General features: G+C 35.1%; 5 protein-coding genes and 1 pseudogene across 7 annotated transcripts; 3 read left to right on the top strand and 3 right to left on the bottom strand.

Annotated features, from left to right (window-relative positions):
- Window positions 1-510: 510 nt before the first annotated feature.
- LOC106397434 (transcription factor SCREAM2) lies at window positions 511-2,655 on the top strand. The gene is made up of 4 exons (XM_013838016.3): window positions 511-1,704; window positions 1,778-1,984; window positions 2,075-2,245; window positions 2,340-2,655. Exons 1-4 carry the CDS (start codon window positions 853-855, stop codon window positions 2,421-2,423), a joined length of 1,314 nt encoding a protein of 437 aa, XP_013693470.1. The 5' UTR covers window positions 511-852; the 3' UTR covers window positions 2,424-2,655.
- Window positions 2,656-7,109: 4,454 nt separating this feature from the next.
- Window positions 7,110-14,578, bottom strand: LOC106400590. 2 transcript variants are annotated; one of them, XM_048758010.1, is made up of 3 exons: window positions 13,712-13,901; window positions 7,932-9,666; window positions 7,110-7,574 (listed from the first exon to the last, which is right to left on the bottom strand). In XM_048758010.1, exons 2-3 carry the CDS (start codon window positions 8,118-8,120, stop codon window positions 7,278-7,280), a joined length of 486 nt encoding a protein of 161 aa, XP_048613967.1. In that variant the 5' UTR covers window positions 8,121-9,666; window positions 13,712-13,901; the 3' UTR covers window positions 7,110-7,277. The 2 variants fall into 2 exon arrangements, 1 of the variants encoding a protein (XP_048613967.1); XR_007323750.1 differs by lacking the exons at window positions 7,110-7,574; window positions 7,932-9,666 and adding an exon at window positions 12,639-12,916 and having other exon boundaries at window positions 13,712-14,578.
- On the top strand, window positions 9,685-12,233 carry LOC106400591 (nudix hydrolase 12, mitochondrial-like). The gene is made up of 6 exons (XM_013840940.3): window positions 9,685-10,694; window positions 11,090-11,168; window positions 11,295-11,418; window positions 11,510-11,593; window positions 11,664-11,822; window positions 11,920-12,233. The coding sequence occupies exons 2-6, from the start codon at window positions 11,098-11,100 to the stop codon at window positions 12,019-12,021; spliced, it is 540 nt and encodes a 179-aa protein (XP_013696394.3). The 5' UTR covers window positions 9,685-10,694; window positions 11,090-11,097; the 3' UTR covers window positions 12,022-12,233.
- A 140-nt stretch (window positions 14,579-14,718) lies between the features above and the next one.
- On the top strand, window positions 14,719-16,116 carry LOC106400589 (nudix hydrolase 12, mitochondrial-like). 2 transcript variants are annotated; one of them, XM_013840935.3, is made up of 5 exons: window positions 14,719-15,048; window positions 15,139-15,262; window positions 15,352-15,435; window positions 15,514-15,669; window positions 15,775-16,116. In XM_013840935.3, the coding sequence occupies exons 1-5, from the start codon at window positions 14,978-14,980 to the stop codon at window positions 15,964-15,966; spliced, it is 627 nt and encodes a 208-aa protein (XP_013696389.1). In that variant the 5' UTR covers window positions 14,719-14,977; the 3' UTR covers window positions 15,967-16,116. The 2 variants fall into 2 exon arrangements, with proteins under 2 accessions (XP_013696389.1, XP_013696391.1); XM_013840937.3 differs by having other exon boundaries at window positions 14,739-15,048; window positions 15,154-15,262.
- Window positions 16,117-16,324: 208 nt separating this feature from the next.
- Window positions 16,325-18,332, bottom strand: LOC106400839 (glyceraldehyde-3-phosphate dehydrogenase GAPA2, chloroplastic). The gene is made up of 5 exons (XM_013841228.3): window positions 17,977-18,332; window positions 17,778-17,882; window positions 17,381-17,685; window positions 17,041-17,285; window positions 16,325-16,955 (listed from the first exon to the last, which is right to left on the bottom strand). The coding sequence occupies exons 1-5, from the start codon at window positions 18,016-18,018 to the stop codon at window positions 16,453-16,455; spliced, it is 1,200 nt and encodes a 399-aa protein (XP_013696682.1). The 5' UTR covers window positions 18,019-18,332; the 3' UTR covers window positions 16,325-16,452.
- A 909-nt stretch (window positions 18,333-19,241) lies between these two features.
- LOC106398378 lies at window positions 19,242-22,739 on the bottom strand (annotated as a pseudogene).
- Between the last annotated feature and the right edge of the window lie 187 nt (window positions 22,740-22,926).

The following is a 22,926-nucleotide window of genomic DNA, read 5'->3' as shown; positions in this document are numbered from 1 at the left end:
TATGCTTAATGTTTATAATATATCACTAAAAATGTAAAATAAAAAATTATATAAATATAAATAAAAATAAACACCTGCGCAACCGCGCGGATCGAGATCTAGTTTCTTATTAAAAAATGAATGGAGGAATGGAGGCAAGTTCAGAAAAAAAAAAATGAATGGAGGTAAAGGATTAGGAATATGAAAAAAGGGGACCATGGCCTTGTTGTTATAACAAAAAGGGACCATTGCGTCCGACATCTTTTTATCCCAATTAATCTTGAATTATTGGATTCCCTTTTTACCTTTTACTGGTCGATAATTGATTCAATGTATAATAGTCTAATTTGTAGCTGGATATCCAAAAAGGCAAATACAATATGAAATTTGTAATAGCTATAATTGTCCAACAATTTACAAAAAAAAAAAGTGTTGGTTATTGAATGAATTGCAAGTTAATAACATGTAAATAAATGAAGTAATCCAATTTTTTTTTAAAAACTAACGGTAGATTGTAGCCTCTGCTAAGTTCAGCTCTGACACTGTCACTGAACTATTCCCGCAAAAAAAAAAAAAAACAGAGAGGTGGCATAAGATGAAGTGGAAGTAAGAGAGACGGAAAGCAAATAGAGTCACGAGAATCATTGGCAACTCCTCTCTTTTAAAGAGAAGAAAGAAAAGTAATTGTTTGAATCCCTCAAAAATCTTTAACTTTTTAGGGTTTGAGCTCTGTCTTTTAGATTTGGCCTTTTTCTTTGAAGAGACCTCCTCTGCAAGATCCTCGTGATTCCCCTTTAACGCCTCCCTTCTTTATAAACATCTCTCTGAAAAATATTCAAAGTATCTTCTCCAAAGTTCGCAACTTTCTCAGCTATGAACGGCGACGGAGTTTGGCTCGACGACGCCGGAGAACGTTCTCAGGCGGGCTATAACGATGAGCCTGTGCCGTGGGTTAGAAACCCAGAAGAAAACTGGTTTAATAACTCACAACCACACGATGATTCTCAAAACGAGTTCAGATTCAACAATGGTGGGTTTCCTTTAAACCCTTCAGAGAATCTGCTCCTCCTTCTTCAGCAATCCATTGACTCCTCTTCTCCCTTTCAACACTTCACACTCGACTCTGCTACTCCTCAGCAACAACAACAGCAACAGTATTTCTTAGCTACAAAAGCTTGCATCGCTTCTCTCCTCAACGTCCCCACCACCAACAACAACAACAACCCTTTTGATGACTTTGGTTTTGACTCTCCTTTTTTAGGACAACTAAACCAGACTCCAAACTCCATGAGTTTCCCTGTAATGACTTCACCACCACCGGACTTTCTCTCTTCCCGGTCATGCAACGTGTTCAGCCCTCTGGAGTTCGAGGGAGTCGCGAGCGGCGTTTTCGAGAACAGAGCCAAGGTTCTGAAACCTTTAGAGGTTTTGCCTTCCTCTGGCTCTGAGCCGACGCTGTTCCAGAAACGAGCTGCAATGCACCAGAGTTGGAGTAGCAAAATGTGCAACTCTGACTCTTCTTCCTCTGAGATGAGGAGAGAGGTTGGTGATGAGACTAGTACTGGAATCGTGGACATCTTTAACTACGAGTCTGATGAGCATAATAACAACAAAGGGAAGAAGAAAGGGATGCCTGCTAAGAATCTAATGGCTGAGAGAAGGAGGAGGAAGAAGCTTAATGATAGGCTTTACATGCTCAGATCAGTTGTACCCAAGATCAGCAAAGTAAGTAAAGATTCTTACCTTCTTTTTTTTTCTTCATTTTTTCGTGATTCTTAATTGTGGATTTTACATGCAGATGGATAGAGCATCAATACTTGGTGATGCAATTGATTATCTTAAAGAGCTCTTACAGAGAATCAATGATCTTCATACTGAACTTGAATCTACTCCATCAAGTTCTTCAGGCTTAACACCGTCACCACAAACGCTACCTTACCGTGTTAAGGAAGAGTTGTGTCCGTCTTCCTCCTCCTTGTCAAGCCCTAAAGGCGAGCAAGCAAGAGTAAGAATAAACTCATTTGTTTGCTTGTGGACCAAACCAGACTCTGTAGTTTTTTTTTAAGTAAGGCTTCTTTGTTTTTGTTTTAAGCAGATTGAGGTTAAGTTAAGGGAAGGAAAGGCAGTGAACATTCACATGTTCTGTGGAAGACGACCTGGTCTTTTACTTTCCACCATGAGAGCTTTGGATGACTTAGGATTGGATGTTCAACAGGCCGTGATTAGCTGTTTCAACGGTTTTGCTTTGGATGTTTTCCGCGCTGAGGTAAACATAGTACGTAGATGCTATGCTGAGCATTACTAATTATTGTGAGTGAGGATTAGTAGTAGTATAAACATGATTTGTTTCTTTTAATCAGCAATGCCAAGAAGGTCACGAGGTGTTTCCTGAACAAATCAAAGCAGTGCTTCTAGACACAGCTGGTTACTCTGGTTTGCTTTGATTCCAATTCCTTTGCGCAACAGAAGGAAGCATCTATGAAGCATAGCTAGAGGTCTATAAGCCTCTAATTAACTAGTCAGCAATTTTCTTACAGTTAGTTTCATTTTATCAGTCTTAATCTTGTATTGCAGATGATAATTATTAATTTAATCTGGCTTTGACAAAAAAAAACATGTGCTTGTGCATGCTCAGTTCAACCTTTTCATACTCGTTGCATAAAATAAACTATTTCACATATAACCAAAATAACAACGGAAATTTATTGTATGGCTATCAAAAATATTATAATTCGTCCCATAACTAAAAGCCCTAACTTTTCATTGTTTCTCTTGCTTTTTATATAATATGGTTGTATTGTCCCTGTTCGAAACCGGGAAAACCTACTTGTTAAAATATTAAATTAATAATTATTATTCTGCAAAAATAAATCGTATCTTTTTCAGAGTTACACATTTTCCACAATAACTTTTTATTGGTAACAATCAGAGAAATTGAGTAGTTCCACCCCAGATTCTCTCCACTGCGTTTTCACCGATTTTAATCACGGCGCTAATTCGACTAAGAAAGGCGTTTGCGAAGAGGATTGTGTTGTCTGAGTTTCTGGCTCAACGCTTTCAAAATCTAGAGAAGAGACAAGAAAGTAACAGGCCCGTCGGGATTTGAGTCGATCTTCGCCGATTTGCATTCCTAATGTAAGTTTCGATTTGGTCGATTCGATTTCATGAATCTGAAATTGCATGTCAGAATCTGTTTATTAACCTATGGTAACCGCAAGTTAGGGGTTTTTTCTTTGCATAGTATGGTTTCTTCTATTCTATTTCTAAGTCATTCCATCTAAGTGAGTTGGTAAATGGAATAGCTTTGTAAAAGTGAATTGATGTATATTGATAGTCATGTTAACACATTTACCTTTTTTCGGTGTCTCAGATTTTTAATGGACGATTTACGAATGCCAAGTTGATTGTTCAAAACTGGATTTGAACTAGCTATCTGGAAAAGGGTAAATAGCTATTTCAACCTTTGTTGAATTGAACTGATCAAGACTTACTAGAGGACGACCATTTGGAATTGTAGAAACATTACGAGGAAGTATTGTGATGGGGTCCCATACATTCTATGTAATACTATTTTCTAATTTGAGACTTATGTAGTATTACTATACTATTTTATCATGTTTCATTCTATTTGACGATTACTAAAAAGTGACCTATTTTGTTAAGAAATATAGTTTGCAATTTTCTTAAGTTTTAACTATCGTTACATGTTTTTATGCCTGTAAAAATCATACTATGATCTATATTGTATAGTTTAATATTTACATAATATAATTTAATATTACGTAATATTATGTATTTTTTATATTTTGATATTTGGGTTTAGAGTTTATATTTGGGTTAGGGTTTACTGATTCGAATTAGGGGTTAGTATTTAAAAGGTGAAGGGGTATGGTTAGACATTTCATAATTTCACTAATATGTACTATGTTATTTATTTTGTTCTATTCTATTTGGGTTTCTGGTTTATATTTGGGTTTATGATTTATGTTTGGGTTAGAGTTTAGTGATTAGAGTTTAGGGTTTAGTATTTTGAAGGTGAGAGGATATAGTTGAGGTCAACATCAATTTCTTTTATGCAATCATAGACATTTCATAATTTCAACGATACGTACTATGTTATTTACTTTGTTCCATTCTATTTAGGTTTATGGTTTACGAATAACAACATATGATTTGCTACGAGGATACAAGAGGGTTTATATTTTCTTGTTGTATCATTGTTATAAATCGATTAATTTTTAGGGGTTTAGGTATAGTAAGTTGCGGGTGTGAGCGGCTTTAATATGTAGGTTTTCCCGGTAAGGTTTATCATAGTACTTAGACTATATGGTATAGCCCATATGCAACCTTTCAAACCAAATAAATGTGCCTTCATGGATTTAATATTAGAAAACAATTTATAGATTGTATTTGGGTTTATAGTTTCCTGACTAGGGTTTAAATTTACTGAGTAGGAGTTTGAGTATATTATTTAGCGGTTGTGGTAATTAAGTAAAAAGCCTATGTCTTGTCCATGTAGTGTTTAGTGATTAGTGGCTAGACTTTAGTTTATGGAAGATTAGGGTTGACATCGGATTTGAGTTTATATTGCCATGTAGGGTTAGTGATTAGTAGATAGGGTTTAGTTTATGTATGATTGGCGTTGACATTAGGGCAAGTATTACCACCTTCCATGAAGGCATAAACATACAACATTTGAGAAATATGTTAAAATGATATTTAGATTGCAATTACATTTTCACTTTTTCTATTTCATATGTCTCATGTAGAATAGTAATGCATCTTACTGAAATTTCAAAATTTGGATTAGTTTATGAAAGATTAAAGTTAACATTGGATTAGGGTTTTTTGGGGCTTAGCATTTAAAAGTTGGGATAACGTTTAGTATTTAGTGGTTGTGAATGTGATTACAATTATATAATATTTCGGTGATATGGAATATACTTTTTTTATTAAAAAACTTTATATATTATCTATTCATTTTACTATCCATAATAACTAAGTATGCAGTAAATAATGATGTGACGTTGCCTTTTTATGTGATGTGCTATTAATATATCTACGTCAACCACAATAACCTGCTACTTATTACTATTAAGGGTACAACCGGATCAAAGATGTGCTAAATGTTAGTTTCTACATTATGTCAAAATCAATGACATTTACTTAATTTCTTCTCCAAATATGGCTAGTTCACGAATAAGGCCAAATAACAAACTAGAGATTTTATTTTTCTTTCATGCTTCCAAATACAACATTCAACTTTCCAAATATATGAGATCATATATAAGTTGAACATAAGGAGCTTTCCAAAATAGAAGAAAACATAAAGTAAAAACAGACTTGGAGGACACGTGAAAACACTTGAAGACCTGCTTTACTAAACGGATAAAGATACGCAGCATCAAGATGAGTGATGGGCGGTCCAAGTGGAAATCGTACAACGAAAATGCGAGACTCTATCCTCGATTTCCATTGTTTTGAGAGACACTTGAGTCGGATTAGTTCTTTCACCCTAAGTCTCAATAAGATCTCTTCTATGATGTTGTCCGGTAGTGCTGGTGGTGAAGTCGCATCCATGTCTTTCTTCTTTTCTGTTATGAAACAACCAATGAATCCTTCTTTTTATATATCTTGTATTTGTAGGAACCTTAATTTACTTCAATGAGATAACTGATATTTATAAAAAATAATAAAACATAAATCTAAATTGCAATATCGAAATAAACTGATATAGAAAATTGAAGAGTCAAAATGATAAATTTCTTTCTTTGAATTTTTAAATGTTCTTTATAGTGCTCAGATTTTCAGGATATAACTGTTGTGTTTCTATCTCCAAACACCAAAGATAGAATCTATCGATTTTTTTTAATATGTTGTACTTTAAGACACACAAAAAACTATAAACTAAAAAATAAAGCATGTGAAGGATTTGGTATGAGTTGATTACTTGGTGTCTTTAATGAAAGGAGAGTGGCTCTTTTATAATCCACTAGAGCTGTTCCCGGGCGTAGCCCGGATTATTTTTGTATGAAAATGTGAAAACAGAATATCATAAAAGTTTAATATATTTTTGTCGAAATTATTTTTAATGTAAAATAGTGTCAGGATTAAAGTAATCATTGAATGTAAAAAAAAAAGCCAGTTGAGAAGAAATAGTACTAACTCTTATTAATATACATGTTCTTTCCTTATTAATACTAAGTTTTATAAAAAAGAAATAGTCATATATGATAGTTCCAGGTTCTATTATATGTAGTTAATAAAAAGATACTAAAATACAGTGCTTTCTATAGCATACAAATAAGTCCACGGAAAATAATTTATGTTTTTTAATAATTGATTACTAACCTTACCAAGTTTTAACAGATTTGTGGGATCCAGTTGCATCCCATCTATAATTCAGTTCTAAATTTCATAGTGTATATGTAATTATACTACAATATGATTGAATTCTATTTTATTACTTTAGTAAAACTGTATCTGAGTTTTAATTAAAAATATTTTCGCCATTAATAGTTTTTTTTCACATTAATATGGTTTTAATAGAACCATCTAATAATACTCCCCAAATTCTCCAAGCTCTTTAGATTTTTTTAACAGTTTAGAAAACATTTATTTGTTTTAGAAAAAAAAACAATTATCAAGCTTACCAACGTTAGGTTTTTTATTTAATGGCAGTTTTGTGGTAAGATTTCTGGGGAATGATTTGAGTCACATAATTGATAAGTTTGGAGTTTTGATTACTCGGAGGATCTAGTCTTAGTTTGAAAGTTTTCTTCATCCTTTTGTAATCTTGATTTTAGAAAAGCTCCGATTGTATGTTAGAGATCTAGATTATACGTACGTAGGAGAGCTTAGAAGAAGGTTCTGATATTGTGGTTTGAGTCTTGATTTTGAAGATGGGAGAGATGAAGTTGGGTTTTTTATTTAATCGTATATCCCTCAATGATTCTCTGAGCAGTATCACAATAATGGAAAATGATTAAGCTTAGCGTATATGAAGGAGAATTAGAAATTTATTGGCTTGTATATCAGAATATTTTGTTATGTTAGTGGAAGGAAACAACATTAACTTCCTCGGTTTGACTTGCCAAAACGGTGGCGTTGAAAATTATGGCCATATCTTATACTATCATTTTTTTTTATATTTGGAATGGAGAGTAATGTACATATGCGGACAATCACGTAATAACGGTGACTATCTTATAATATTACTCATGCAATAACAGTCACGTACATATGCGGAATTCATGCTTTGTTCCTCAGACCTATATAATTGTAATCAGCATAGAATTCTATGGGGAATTACAGAGCTTACCGTAGAGATCTCCCTTGAGATCAGAGTTAGCTTGAAACTCTTCATACGAATGAAACCGAAAACTGTCTTCATCAAAAGGGGTGCGACAGTCTTGAAGAACCGACAGTTTTGAGTCCCATGAGAAAGACACGGTTGCGGTATGATCAGCAACCCAAAACACAGACTTGTTTCTGGATCCATAGAAGTTGTTGAGTTTGTAAACAGATCCTTGCTTCATGTCAGGCAAGTATTTTTCAATACGTCTTGGGAAAATAAATCCTTGAATAACAGCTCCCTGCAAAGAAAAACATAAGCAAAACAAAAATAAGTAATTGAAGAACATCTTGAAATAATTAAACTATATACTTATTTCGGTAATTTATACTGGAAACTATATAATGTCGCAACCAAACACAACATCAATCAAGTAGTTTAGGAATAAACATAACCGTGAAAATAACAGTCTCTATGAACTTCTAAAGAAACATTGACTTAAACGTATTTCTTAAAGATTAGTGGAAATTATATCAAGCCGAAAGAAAACATATTCATCAACAAAGTAGTTTAGGAAAAAAAACAAAAAAAAAACCAAAAATAATTGTAGAACAAATCCGTAGTCAAATCTACATTTGTTGGCACCCAGATACCGTACCTGTTCGTCGATGAGTATCATCTCCAGGCCGATAAGCGTCTTCTTTACTGGGTTCCAAGCCTCCCATAAATGGATGAGGCGAAATCGCAACTGAGCTTCGTGGTGACCCGGCGAGACATCTTTGAAGAACATGACTTTTTCATCGTAACCAGAGGAGACAATTGACTTCCCATTCGGTTTCATCGCCATGAATCTAGGTTAGAGCAGATCAAGGGTTTTGATTTTTTTCAAACGAAAGTAAATCAGTATTTAAAGGATGAGGAATAGAGGAAACTGAAACGAAATCATTAAGAATAAATTGATTGATTGAGAAGAAGAGGAGTTTTGATTGAGAAGAAGTGGATCGATTGAGGACTCTAGGGTTTCAAGCGGAGAAGACGAAAAGGTAAAGGGGAAGCTCTCGTGACTAATCCTCGTGACCTCCGTCTTCATCGGGTTCACGCGAAAGGTGAAAAAAAAATAAAGGCCATAAACGATGCGAACAAAGCCCAGAAGCCCACTCCAAATAAAAAGAAAACGTGAAGCTCAGAAGCAACTTAAGCCTGTCTGACGTGTCCAAACGAAATGTTCTGATTGGCTGATTATTTTTGGTGACGTGGCAACCTACAGACTCAGCATATTGGCCTTTTAGTATTGTGATATGGTCGACAAGAACCCTAAAAATAAAGATTTGAGAATTAATTCTCACATTAATTATTTTGACAAATATTAAGACTTAGTTACAAAGAAATTATAACTGATTTTGTATGCTTTTTTTTTTTTTTTTTTTTGTAACAACTGATTTTGTATGCTTAATTTTACATAATAATGATATAAATAGCATATATGAAAATAAATATTCTTTTTATACAACAAAATTCAAAATAGAATTTGAAAAATACACTTCTTTTTCTGGTTTTTGAAAATTACCCTCTACTAAACAGATGCACAAAGGTAACCAAGTAACTTTGGTGTTATATTTCATTAGCTATTGAACCAGGCCTCGTAAATAAAAGACGGGCCCACTATCAGCCCACTAAAACGGGTCCTAGGTTTGCCTTCCAAATAATTTGAGCGGATAAAGAATATACATAAAGATTTGGGGCTAGATTAAAATTCCATAAGAATTTTAGCCACCGTCAAGCCAAACTTTAGCAAACGGTTGCCTTTCATCGTTCTTCTCTTGCATCCCCTCTTCTTTGACGTATCGAGAGAAAGAGGAAAGTCAGCGCTTATTCGATATGGTGGACGAGCCTTCAGCTCCGATATTGGCAGTGGAATCAATAAATGGAACGGAAAGCCTTATTCGCCAGTACTACCAGATACTTGAGAAACGAAGGACTCTACCAGTGTGGCAGCAGAAAGGGGATTTCTCATAATCTTTAACGACAACCAAACACTAATTCTCGTTGGAGAGACTGGTAGTGGTAAAACCCCTCAGGTAAAAGTTTCAGTCTTTTTGTTTAAATTTGATATGTAGAAGAAAACATTAAAGTAAAAGCAGACTTGGAGGACACGTGGAGACACTTGAAGACGTGTTTTACTAAACGGATAAAGATACGCAGCATCAAGATGAGTGATGGGCGGTCCAAGTGGAATCGTACAATGGAACTGCGAGACTCGATCCTCGATTTCCATTGTTTTGAAAGACACTTGAGTCGGATTAGTTCTTTCACCCTAAGTCTCAATAAGATTTATTCTATGACGTCATCTGGTAGTGCTGGTGGTGAAGTTGCATCCATGTCTTTCTTCTTTTCTGTTTTGAAATAACCAATGAATTCTTCTTGTTATATATCTTGTATTTGTAGAAACTTAATTTATTTCAATGAGACAAATAATATTTGTAAAAATAAGAAAAACATAAATCTAAATTACAATACTAAAATAAATTGATATAGAAAAATTGTAGAGTCAAAATGGCAAATCTCTTTTCTTAAATCTTTAAACTTCCCTTAGTGTGATGTTTTTAGATACAACTGCTGTGTTTATATCTTCCAACATCAAAGATAGAGTCTATCGAATTTTTCTATATGTTGTACTTTCAGACATACAAAAAACTATAAACTAAAAAATAAAAGCACGTGAAGGATTTGGACAAACGTCTTCGTCCGAAAACTTACAGAGAAATGGTCTTAAACCATTTTGTTAAAAACGATTTCCTACAGCGTTGAGATATAGAGTATAGTTCAAATTTGGTTAATTATATGTTTTCATAATCTTATCTTAATTTTGTTCCCAAAATCAGTTATAAAAGCTATAAAGTGATATGAAATATAAGATTAAAGAAGATTTTCTTTTATTAATTATTAATTTTTGACAGCAGATCTTACTAACCATTAATAGAAAAGAAAGATAGGATATAATTTAATAGAATCACTACATGTCACATTTTATCATATATCAGACTTAAATTTGGAGTTATCTTTGGACAATGAATTAAAAGATTTGAACTAAGTTAATGACTAATTTAAATCTATTTAGTGATAAATTGTTTAAGCTAAGTAAAATTGTGACTAATTTATCTTATTAACTAAGCTAAATCAATTTGGTGACAAATGGCTAAGCTAAACACATTTTGTGTCTAACCCAAAATGACTTGGAGACAAATGGTTAAAGGTTAATAAATTTAATGACAAATGTTTAAATTAATTTATGATTAAACTTCCTAAATTTTTCATATAAATAAAAGTCTGATCTCTCTAATACCAATATACTCACATAATAATCTTACTCAAGATAAGCTTTCACATACAAAGTTCTAGCAATACCTCAAATCTTTTTGAAGTAAGTTTAGAGAGTATAATGTGGATGTTAAGTTTGCAGATTGTTTTTTTGGTTGATGCAAATAGTTTTATTCTTTTTTTTTGTGACACATGCAAATAGTTTTATTCTGAAACTTAAAAATCGTATAAAATATCTCATATAAGAGTGATTTATTGAGTTAAGTAAACAAATCAAATCTCGACTATTTGTCTATTTCCTTAACGGTTTTCAAACCTTTTTACTACTTTATATTATTGTTTTCAACCCGTTTTTGTTTCACAATTTTCAATCTGGATTCTAGCATGCTAAGATCGTGTTTTCACTAACACTAATAAACAAGGCTAGTGAGTTTCAAGAATGTAAGAGACACATTCTCTATGTTTCTTTGATTTTGTGTCGAAATGTTTTTGTTGCAGATTCATCAATGTCGGTTCTTTCATCTCGGACAGGACGAGATCGTCAACGTTACGACAACAACTTCCGACTCGTTTCTGGGTAAAATATAAGAAAATCATTTCTTTTTTTTTCGAATGATGAGCAGTTTTGCAAGTTTGCAACTGTCGGAAACATATACAAAAACGAGAAAGCAAAATGGTTGATTTCTTAGTGTTTGATGAACAGATGCATTCCGTATCGTCTGATCAAAGACAAGAAACTTGAAGAAGACACAAGTGTTGACTTTGTAAACAAGCTTCAAGTTCTCATGGTTTCATCTCCTAATCGTCATGATCTTGTCTTCCCAAAGGTTGTTTTTTCAATTTCTTTCGTAAATCTCCCTCTCTTCCTGTCTTTATAAAAACTTTTTTTTTTTGGTGTTATGTTACTATTATTATCAGGGAGGATGGGAAAATGATGAGACCGTTCTTGAAGCTGCTTCTCGCGAAGCCATGGAAGAAGCTGGAGTTAAAGGAATACTTAGAGTAAGTTTTCAATCTTAAAGGCAAAGTGATTCAAAAAGTTTGTTTATCATTTATTGGTCATCTGTTTCAGGAAGTTCCTTTAGGAGTTTGGGAATTTAGAAGCAAAAGTAGTATTAGTACCAATGCGGAGGATGAATCTTTTGGTGGATGCAAAGGCTATATGTTTGCATTAGAGGTAACCGAAGAACTCCAGGAATGGCCAGAACGTGGGAATCGCCAAAGAAAATGGGTAAGAAGCTCAAAATATAATAACAAGTATAAGATCGAATGAACTGATGATTATGTCATTTCATATATAAATTTGGGATCACATGAAAAATTTGCAGTTGAATGTTAAAGAAGCACTAGAGCTGTGTCGGTATGAGTGGATGCAGAGAGCACTTGAAGCGTTTTTGAGAGTAATGCAAGAAGAAGAAGGAGGAAAATAGAGAACAAAGGAAGAGACAATGCAAGATAATTCTTCAAGGTAGAGGAGAATTGATGATGTTCGTTTTAAGTTGAAATATGTATCAGTGTTTTTAATTTTAGCCTAAAATAAAACTTATCTAGACGACTCATCCATGTGAGTTTAATTGGTGTATTGGGATGGAGATGAACTTGTTCAAAATATTAATGAAAAATCTATCCTTATTCTAATATATATTTAGAGTCAACATGATCATTTGGAAAAGAAGGCAAGGAAATCTATTTGATGTTACCAACATGCTCATCATCATCATCATTATAACAATGTGGAAAACCGTTAATTAGTTATACTAGCAGACAACTGTTGTTCTTTAAAGAAAAAGAGATAGTGTCAGTTACAAACCGGTTGTTTTCTGGTGGGTGATCTTTGAAGAAAACAGAAACTAGAAGATCTCAAACTCATATTAGGTCACAAAGATACAAAGGGGTTAAAAAGTCTGGTTATATATCTTGTATTGAGTTGAGATTTAGAGTATAGCTAGTTTAAATTTGGTTAACTATATGTTTTTCATAATGTTATTTTAATTGTTGTCCTCAAAATCAAGTTATAAAAACTATAAAGTGATATGAAATACAAAACTAGACAAGATTTTCTTATATTATTATTAGAGCATGATTATCCCTAGAAACTCATAAGGTTTCTTAAGTACATTTACTATTAAATTTTAGCTAAGGACCTTAGTTAAGAATCACCTAATTTTCTTGCTCCAATGGGAATTTCTTAAAAAAAAAGGTTGGCACATACAACTGATCCAACAGAAAGACTTTGCATCAATAAATAAGTACCGTCAATTCCAAAAGCATAGAAACAAATGATACAATTGACAATGAACTTTGAAGGAAAGCTATGTCAAATGCCTGCAATACACGGATAAAATTACTTAAGCTGAGAGTACAAATAGAAAATAATTAGGAAAGAGCTTCAAATCCCCTCTCAGAACAGCCTATGATAAAATACTGAATACTATTATTGTTTTAAAGATTTAGATACCAAGCAGTCATCAGGCAAACTAAAGACTTGTATCTCAAATCCAGTCAATTCCTGGAAAGGATTAAAGTATATGGTGTGAAGTATCTATCCTTACCCCAACTAAATGCAAAAGAGAAAGAGAAGGATCAAAGGCAATGCTTGACTTATCCTTCTGGTTTTGAAAAAAATTCCTAGGAAAACATACAAAGTATCTTGTTGAAGCCACAAAGCAGAATGTATCATACATTCATTCCTTAGAAACCCGGTACCCCGACTAACGGAATCCATGAGACCAGGCAAGGAATGAGAAATTAGACAAACCAAACAAAAAAAGCAAGGTTCTGAGACGGCCTACAAGAAGTGCTAATCAGACCAAATATCCTAAAAGAGGTGCCAATAATTTGAAAGAAATATCTTCAATTACACATCAAGCTTCCCACAAAATCAATTCAAAACTATTGCACGGCTCTCATTACATCTATAACACTCGGATCAAATCCATCTCCCAATTCCCAAAATCAGAAATCAAAATTGCAATTCCTATCCAATCTCTAACGAAGACCTCGGGGAAGCTAAAATCTGACTACCATCGCAGTCACATCACAAAGTAGAAACTCAAGAGTCAAAGCCGTATAAACAATCTTAAAAACGAAATCGACACTGTTTTGGAGATCAGCACGAACCTGAGGCGAAGCGTGACGAAACGAGGCGAAGCGTGACGAAACGAGGCGGCGAAGCGTGACGAAACGAGGCGGCGCCGCTCTTCCTCCAAGACGAAGCTCCGTCGCCGTCGATGTTTCTCCTCGACGGAGAACACGAGAGAAGATGAGAGAAGAGGAGAGAGGAAGAAAAGAAAAGAAAAGAAAAGAAAAAAAAAACCCTAGAAGCTGACACGTGTTATAAAGGATCGATTATAAGCTTTTAATTTTGTTTCCATTTAATTAATTGCCTTGTTTTCTTTAAAAACTCATCTAAGAAACTGCTATGACGATGGTCTTATTATTTGCAGCAGATTCTTACATACTATTAAAAAATATAACCAAATTCACTGTTTCTTAAACCTGTGCTCATATTATTATTATTAATTTTTTTTTTTTGGTTTTTGACGATCAAGAAGATATATTACTCTCACATCGCGACTCATGCAGTCTGGTGAGATATCCACATGTACAATAGCCTCATTTTAGTAAAAATAAAAAACATAAGAGAAGAGCAAAAAACATCTCATCAACAAAACGTAACATACAAGAAATGGTTCGTGCTTCCAAATACATCAATGGAAGTACCATGCAAGTAGGGGTTTGGTAATAACAGTAAAGTTCTTAACACACATGGATTAAGGATTTATGAAACATATTATCCGACACAACTCAACTCTATAGCAACTTGTGTTAAGAGATACACTTTTTCATTGTCCGAAATACTAAAAATGGAATATAGCTCGAAACAGATTGAAAGTAGTAAATACCAATTCGGTGTCAATGGTCTCCTTGGAAACACATCTCAAGATAAGTTTTTGTAGCATTTATTTATCCAGAGTTATTCTCTTTAGTGGAGAATATTACTCTGTTGATATGAACTGTAGAAAGAAAGTCAATTATGGAATCAGATCCGTCACCTTCCTAGTAACTTCATTTTAATGATATTTTTTTTTTTTTTTAAATGATTTAAATAGAGATGCTCGTTGGTATACACTCCTCTCTCCCTAAAAATAGAGAGAACGTACAAACAAGAAGATTTTTTTTTTGAAAAAACGTTAATTTTGGAAAATAAAAAACGAGAGTTGTTGTTTCTCGCGAATATGAAGATGAAATGATATCCCATGATGATGATCATGTTTCTTAATAAACCCTAATAATCAAGAAGAGAGGGCTTTTCAAGAACGTAACAGACAGCATTCTCTTTTTTTTTTTGGTTTTGTGTTGAAATCTTTTGTTGCAGATTCATCAATGTCGGTTCTTTCATCTCGGACAGGACGAGATCGTCAACGTTACGACAACAACTTTCGTCTCGTTTCTGGGTACATAAAAGTCCATTCTCTTCTTCTTCTTCTTCTTTTCATCATCATCATCATCATCATATCAATGATTTCCTAGAGTTTGATGAACAGATGCATTCCGTATAGGCTGATCAAAGACGAGGGAAGTGAAGAAAACACAAGTGTTGAATTTGTAAACAAGCTTCAACTTCTCATGGTTTCATCTCCTAATCGCCATGATCTTGTCTTCCCAAAGGTTTTTCTTAATTTCTTCTGAAAATCTCCCTCTCGTACTGTCTTTATGAAAACTCTTTTGGTTGTTGTGTATGTTATAACTATTATCAGGGAGGATGGGAAGATGATGAGACAGTTCTTGAAGCTGCTTCTCGTGAAGCCATGGAAGAGGCTGGAGTTAAAGGAAGCCTTAGAGTAAGTTTCTTAAAACTGTTTAAAACAAAGAGATTGAGAAAGTTTTGTTTGTCATTTTGTTTGGTCATTTTTTTTCAGGAAGTTCCTTTAGGAGTTTGGGAATTTAGAAGCAAAAGTAGTAGTTGTAATGAGGAGGATGAATGCTATGGTGGATGCAAAGGATATATGTTTGCGTTAGAGGTAACCGAAGAACTAGAGGAATGGCCAGAACGTGAGAATCGTGAGAGGAAATGGGTAATTTAAAAATGCTCAAAACATAATAATAACAAGTTTAAAAATCGAATAAAGTGATGATTCTTTCTTTTCATATATAACTTTGGGAAATTAAAAATGTTGCAGTTGAATGTTAAAGAAGCATTAGAGCTGTGTCGGTATGAGTGGATGCAGAGAGCACTTGAAGAGTTTCTAAGAGTAATGCAAGAAGAAGAAGAAGAAAGGAAATTGAGATCAGAGGAAGAGACAGTGCAGGATGATTCTTCAAAGCTAGAGGAGTCTCAAATAGATCCTTGTTACTGTTTTGTAGTTAATTAGTTCTTTTTCAATCTTTATTTTAGCTTTTGGATTCAGTTGAAAAGATGCTTCTAATACTAATGTAAACAAGTTGAAACATAAGAAGCAAACATGACTTCAGTTTGCATGTGACATTACATAATCTCAAACTTTGTCTGGAATATTTTGATATCTCTTTGTCTGTTTTAAGTGATAAAGATAGACTTGTGTCTTCATATGCTATTTGGACACCAAATGGAAAAAAAAAGACACATATGACACCAAAGAGAAATCAACTAATCACACACAGATTAATGCTTAAGAATTGACTTTAGTTTGGTTATCTCTGAATATTGTGAAACATGTTGAAATCAATATAAGTTTAAGAGAAGGATGTATATGTTTGAATATAAAGTTTATTACTATAAAATTGCAGAGCACAAATACATAAACTCAGGAACTACAATTATACATTCCGAATCATATAACAGTAATAAAAAATGGAGCAGACATCAAAAGATGAGGTCTTCACTTCCAGTTATTGGCAACAATGTCAGCCAAATCAACAACTCTCTGAGAGTAACCCCATTCATTATCATACCAAGCAATCACTTTAACCATATCATCTCCCATAACCATGGTCAGAGAAGAATCAATGGTGGAGGACACATCAGAGCACCTGAAGTCAACAGAGACAAGAGGCTCATCGCAGACATCGAGTATACCTTTAAGCTCTTTCTCAGCTGCATCCCTGAAAGCAGCGTTAACCTCTTCAGCAAAAGTCTTCTTGGAGACCTGCACAACTAAGTCAACCACCGAGACGTTGGGAGTTGGCACACGCAACGCGATTCCATTGAGTTTCCCTTTGAGGTTAGGGAGCACTAGCGCCACGGCCTTAGCTGCTCCTGTAGATGTTGGAACGATGTTCAAAGCCGCTGCTCTTGCTCTCCTTAGATCACGGTGGCTAGCATCTAGCAGCCTTTGGTCACCAGTGTATGAGTGAGTAGTTGTCATTGTACCCTTTATGATCCCTACCATGTTCAACACAAAAATAAGTAAAAAGTTTAGTCTTTAAGTTACATTATGTAGTCATTACTATAGGCTAATGATGCTTACCGAACTTCTGGTCAAGAACCTTGACGAATGGTGCGAGACAGTTAGTGGTACAAGAAGCATTGCTGATGATTGTGTCTTCATGGCTGTAAAGTTCAGCATTGACACCAACGACATAAGTTGGGATATCACCTTTACCAGGTGCAGTGATCAGAACCTTCTTGGCTCCAGCTTGAATGTGCTTTCCAGCACCTTCTCTGTCTACAAACACTCCGGTTCCTTCGATGACCAAGTCAATGCCTAGTTCCCTAACCATCATCACCAGATACGTTCATAAAAGTTTTAGATCAATTTGAAAAAAATCAAACAATCTTTTAAGTGTTGTTTTTTTTGTTTGACTTACCCCCAGGGGAGGTTGGATGGGTTACGGTCAGAAACAATCTTGATGATCTTTCCATCAACGGAGAGAGCGGAGTCTCCTGAAGGCTTGACATCAGCATCGAAGATTCCAAGAGTGGAGTCGTATTTGAGGAGATGCGTTGCTTGTTTGACACCACCAGTGTCGTTAATGGCGATAACATCGAGAGGAGAGTCTTTACGACCGTGCCAGCATCTCAAGAAGTTCCTGCCGATCCTACCGAATCCATTGATGGCTACCTTTAGCTTGGCCTCGGTCACTCCTTTCCTGTATCCACCATTGCTTCCCATCTACAACACAGAAAAATAACAACATGTACTTGGTTCATAAAGATGCACACAAGAGACATAACACAGAAGAAACCAAGAGGAAAGGAACTCACTGCAGAAGTCTGGAAGCTGACGAAGGAAACAAACTCATCGGAAGAAGACTTCTTGCCGAAGGGAAGAGCAGAGGAGTTTCGAAGTCCTGAGAAGTCAGAGAAACCCTGAAATGTAAAAACATATAGAGTATCAGATCATGATGATGTAACTTTTGAAGGGCAGTAAGATGATAAGGAAGAAGGCAAAATGAAACAAAACCTGAAGAGATGGTTTGGCCACAGAGAAAGTAGCCGAAGCCATGGCTACCAGAGAGAGAAGCTGTGTGCAGAAAAAATGAGGACAGAAAGCAATGTTGAAGGCAGAGATAAGTAATATAGGAAAGAGAATTGCTGAGTTGGAGGCAAAGAAGATGAGATTCTGGATAGCTTTGTCATTCGTTTGTATGGTTGTGATTTCTCAGTCTCTTCCCTCTTCACATTCTTGTATGATTCACTGATATTTTCTTCTCTCACTTGGGCTTCCTCAAATGGGCTTCTCCATCATGTGGTCACATTGGCACAGCATTTGGCTTGTTCTCATCTCATCTTAGGACCATTGAAAACTCACAACTGAATTTTCTCTGACACTCTTTCCTGCAGATAAAAATCTCAGCATATGGCATTTTTTTTGTGTGGAAGCAGATCACATGATCGGTCACCTTGTTGCTTACACCTCACAAAGTACCAATTGTGGTAAGAATTTTATCAAGGAGAATAGGAGATGGTGGATGATTAGTCTCATTACTCATTACATAAACTCGACTCAATACAGTGAAAAACAACTTGATAAACCAAGAGAAACCACCCTCCAATTACTCCATTCTCCTTTAGATTTAATGTCCTATTGTCCCATTTTTAAGCAGTGTTTATCTTCTTAGTACAACGATCAAGTAGTTGAAATGCATAGTATAGACTTGGCACATTTACAGCACTGGAGCTGATACTTCTACGGTCTACTCTACAGCCTACTTGCAGGAGAACTTAATCAAATGAGATTTGTAGTTTAACTTTAGAGCCCCGTTGGACTTATCAAATAGAAAACTAAACATAGTTTACGCACAATATTTAGATACACACTTCCCATGGATCAGATTAGAGAGAGAAAGAGTGATGAGCAAAATTCAAGATCAAAGTATCAAACTTTCTTATCAACAAACCATACATCAAAAGTCAATGCAAGCTTTGCATAGTGAATAAAGTAAAGAGATCAAGCAGTTTCATTTATACGACTGGAGAACACTCAGTGCAAGCTTTACATGTTGAGGATAGTAACAAGAGCATTTTAACTTGTACATATATAAAATATATATACATATAAATTAATAATTTATAATTTTAATAGACCATATATTTACATAGGTTTTTCTAAAAAAAAAATTATTTTATTATCTTATCGATTTGTGTTACATTTTGAAACGATCCAATTTGAAACCAGAATTTTTTTATTAATGTATCGAGTATTAATTTATAATTTTTTATTGTATCTATAATTTGAACTTTAATGCAACAATTTGTTATAAATTATTAATCTCTAACCTTATTACATATTTTTTTAGGCAGAATAAACTAATATTTTAATTATTTTTCTCTTAAACAACATCAAAGGATTGTGAACATGTTTTTTTTTAACATTTGCATGAACCATTTTATGATACTGTTGGATGCATGCAAATGAGACTTAGAAATTAAGACTTCCAATAAAGTTGACACGATTTTACCAAAATTTTTAAAAGATTTCAATGCTTAAAATAGTATATATAGTTATTAGTTAAAACAATCTTCTTAGTTCAGATCTCCTTGAAATAAAATTGTCTGAGTATTATTTATCAGTTCACGAGACAATCTTAGTGCAGTCCTTAAAATAAAATCGTCTGAGTATTGTAGTTCAGTTCTACCATGAGCACTGTTGCCGTATCCGATGTGTTCTCTCGTAGGCTATTCACGTAATGGATGGTCAATCTATCACTAGCAGAGTTTACTTCAAGGCCCATAGTGATCAGAGCTACATTGTCAATTTAACTTTGCAAGGTTCAGTTTATTTTCTTTCGATCTTTTTTTTTCATTTGAAACTTTCTTTCCTGATATGATAACAAATCAATTTATTTCAACAAGGCAGGATGATTGGATTCCAATCATATACATCCAAATTCGACATTTCTAAATCACAAGAACTCAGTATAACACCATTACCACCGTTGAAGACACTAAAAGAAACATCTATAAATATGATTTACCTTTGACTATGTGCTAATGCATTATTGTGTTTAGTTCAAGATCAGTTCACTATAGATGACTGGAATGCGCAATTTCAATATGGCATAAAGGATGATTTCGAAGGTGCTTTTCTAGCGTATGATTTGCTGGAAAGGTTCCTTTCTGCAGCAGATGAAAGGTCATCGATGATAGTGGGATTCTTAGTTAGAGTAAAGAAAAACAGGGTAACACATTATACTACCACTTCAGTGGAGTACACACCGAGAGCTAAACATTGCAAATATTCCTATACACGACATGTACCTGCAAGGCATGATTCTCATTGGCTTTGTACGTACTGCTGCATCCGGTAAAAACTGCAAGCTCACTCCTCTCACCGCTTACGATGTCGCTTCATCACCAAAATTTTGGTGAAGAAGCTATCATTGACATTTTCTCGAGCTCCAACTCAACACCTAAGATTGTGTTCTACAAAGTCACGAATGAAGCATTTCTCTAAAAATCTCAAAGGGGAATCTCAAACGCAGTTGATATGAGTTTTCCACTTGATTACTGTGTGATAACAAGCTGGAAGCTAGATCAGACAACATCTGTCCGATTCTTGGTAAAACTCTTGTGTCCAATAAATGCAAGAATTGTTCTTACCATCTAATATGTGTTGTGTTTGCTTCCTCGGGTTACTCTTGGGACTGGTATTTGGAACTACAACAATGATGCCTTCAACCACATGGAGCGCATGTCGTTTTCGCTGCAAGTGACAAGTCTTCTGAAAGCAGAAGAATGAAAGCATTTTTACAGTGAAACATATGTGATCTTTACAGTGTAAATGTGTACACAATGATTTAATCTTATGTCGGATAACTTTTTTTGTGGTTCGTTGGCATAAGTAATATCGGAAAGAAAATTGCTAAGATGGAGCCAAAGAAGATGAGATGCTGGATAGCTTTGTCATTCATTTGTATAGTTGTTATTGATCAGTCTCTTCCCTCTTCACGTTTTTGTATGATTCACTGATATTTTCTTCTCACTTGGCTTCCTCAAGTGTGGTTCTCCATTATGTTGTCACATTTGCGCATCATTTGGCTTGTTCTCATCTCCCCACATACCTTCATAGGACCATTGAAAAGTCACAACTGAATTTTCTCTGACACTCTTGGCTGCAGATAAAAATCTCAGCATATGGCATTTTTTGTGTGGAAGCAGAGCATATGGTCAATCACCTTGTTGCTCACACCTCACAAAGTACCAACCGTAGTAAGCGTCTCATCAAGGAGATGATGGATGATTAGTCTCATCACATAAACACGGTTCAATGAAACTCGAAATACCAAAGGAAACAACCCTCCAATTACTCCTTCAGTCTCCTTTAGATTTGATGTCCTATTGTCCCATTTTTAAGCAGTGTTTATCTTTAGTACCAAGATCAAGTAGTTGAAATGTATAGACTTGGCAGATTTACAACACTGGAGCTGATGCTTCTACAGTCTACTTGCAGGAGAACTTAATCAAATGAGATTTGTGTTTAACTTTTAGAATCCCACAGGACTAATCAAATAGAAAACTAAACATAGTTTACGCACAATATTTAGATACACACTTCCCATGGATCAGACTAAAGAGAGAAAAGAGTGATGAGCAAAAGTCAAGATCAAAGTATCAAACATTCTTATCACCAAACAATACATCAATAAGAGTCAATGCAAGCTTTGCATAGTCAAGCAGATTCATTAGTACGAATGGGAGAACAGTCATTGCAAGCTTTACATCATCATGAGGATGGTAACAAGAGTAAGCAGACTCTTAAACACGATAGAAAATGAGTACCCTATTCTGACAAAGAGTTGATCAAACCCTGAGAATTTGCATCTTGGTTGAGAAAGCAATAGCGACCCAATAAGGCTGAGAAGAAGACCACTCAATCTCAGCACCAACAGTGTAAGCAAGAATAGGGTCAAGCCCACTTTCACCAAGCTACAGCATTGACGCTAGCTTGATGCCGCTGAAGCTCAACAACAGGAAGAGCAGGAAAACGAATATCAAGCACTGTCCATGATAACGGTAGCCATATACCTCGGATCCTGCTTGTTCCAACTAAGGCGCACCAAAGGAGAGTCAGACTCAGAGCTCCGGTAGATAATCGTCGAATGCTCCTTATCACCCTCACTGATCCATCAGCTGAGACTGACACAAACACACCAACTCCAACCCAAGCAATGTCTGAAAACTTCTTTATCATACAAGATCAATATCCCAAATGGTACAAGTCGTATCCGTGCTACTAGTCCCGATTCGTCTCGGCTCAGCTTCGTTCCAATCAAACGAAGTCAAAGGACCACAGAACAAGCTGTTTTTGTTGCTATTGAGGGAAGACTTGAGCTTGATCCATCGTCATCGATTCGCCATAGGCCGAGGAAATCGCTTGAGGTAGCCAGGAGATCGGGTCGCCGCTGGATTCGTCGCGCTGGACGATCTTGACTCGGTTAGGGTACTGCTCGAGGAGGCTGGTGATGGCGAGACGGTAATTTTTGTGGCGGAAGCTCCAGTTCATTGCGTAGATGTGCCAAGACGCTTCGTATGTGTAGATTCGGGCCGCTGCTCGTTCCCATCGTGTGTTTGAATCTGATCGGAAGAGAACTCTAGAAACCGCTGCCGCAGCTTCTTCGGCTTCTATAGCTCATCACTCAGAGAAGATGGATAAATCTCATAAATCTTTGTCTATTAAAATATATTTCATTCAGATTTATTTTAACCCGCCAATAAACGATGCATTTAAGTTTTGACAAAGAACGATGCCGTTTGAAATATAGAAGGTTTAACCGTTTATCTCCGTCTTCACAATAGATTTTCCCGGGAAAATAAAACCAGAAACCAAAAAAAAATGTTCAGAATCCTCAAATTATAATCAGTTACAACAAAATATGTCTAGCAGACACAGAAAACTGATGTAGAAGATGAT

This window comes from Brassica napus, chromosome C5 (genome assembly GCF_020379485.1).
Source record: "Brassica napus cultivar Da-Ae chromosome C5, Da-Ae, whole genome shotgun sequence".
In the NCBI taxonomy this organism is placed as follows: Eukaryota; Viridiplantae; Streptophyta; class Magnoliopsida; order Brassicales; family Brassicaceae; genus Brassica; species Brassica napus.
The sequence above is the reverse complement of the archived record's forward strand: the minus strand, read 5'-3'. Positions and strand labels throughout refer to the sequence as shown.